The sequence below is a fragment of the Penaeus monodon genome, chromosome 23 (assembly GCF_015228065.2).
Source record: "Penaeus monodon isolate SGIC_2016 chromosome 23, NSTDA_Pmon_1, whole genome shotgun sequence".
NCBI lineage: Eukaryota > Metazoa > Arthropoda > Malacostraca > Decapoda > Penaeidae > Penaeus > Penaeus monodon.
Genome location: NC_051408.1, coordinates 13508883 through 13509112, shown reverse-complemented (window position 1 = coordinate 13509112; position 230 = coordinate 13508883). Strand labels below are relative to the sequence as shown.

At 59.6% G+C, this 230-nt stretch overlaps 1 protein-coding gene across 1 annotated transcript in view; it reads left to right on the top strand.

Annotated features, from left to right (window-relative positions):
• The window catches only part of LOC119587798 (nephrin-like), a gene marked incomplete at its 5' end in the record, with an annotated part of 30391 nt that overhangs the window by 19947 nt on the left and 10214 nt on the right, over positions 1-230 (top strand). The window contains 1 exon segment of the mRNA XM_037936496.1: positions 30-160. Within this exon segment, the coding sequence (XP_037792424.1) occupies positions 30-160 (131 nt within the window).

Genomic DNA, 230 nt, shown 5'->3' with positions numbered 1-230 from the left:
CCTCTGACCTGCCGCTCTCCCCCGTCCAGACAAGCCCGAGGTGGAGCTGGCACTCGGCCCGGCACTCGACCCCGATGCCATCAAGCAAGGCGACGATGTCTACTTCGAGTGCACGATCCACGCCAACCCCGAAGTGCACCGCGTCTCCTGGTTCCATAATGTGAGTGGCAGAGGAGATGGTTCGTGCATGTGTTTGGGTGCGTCTGAGCGTGTAGGTTTTCATGTAAGAA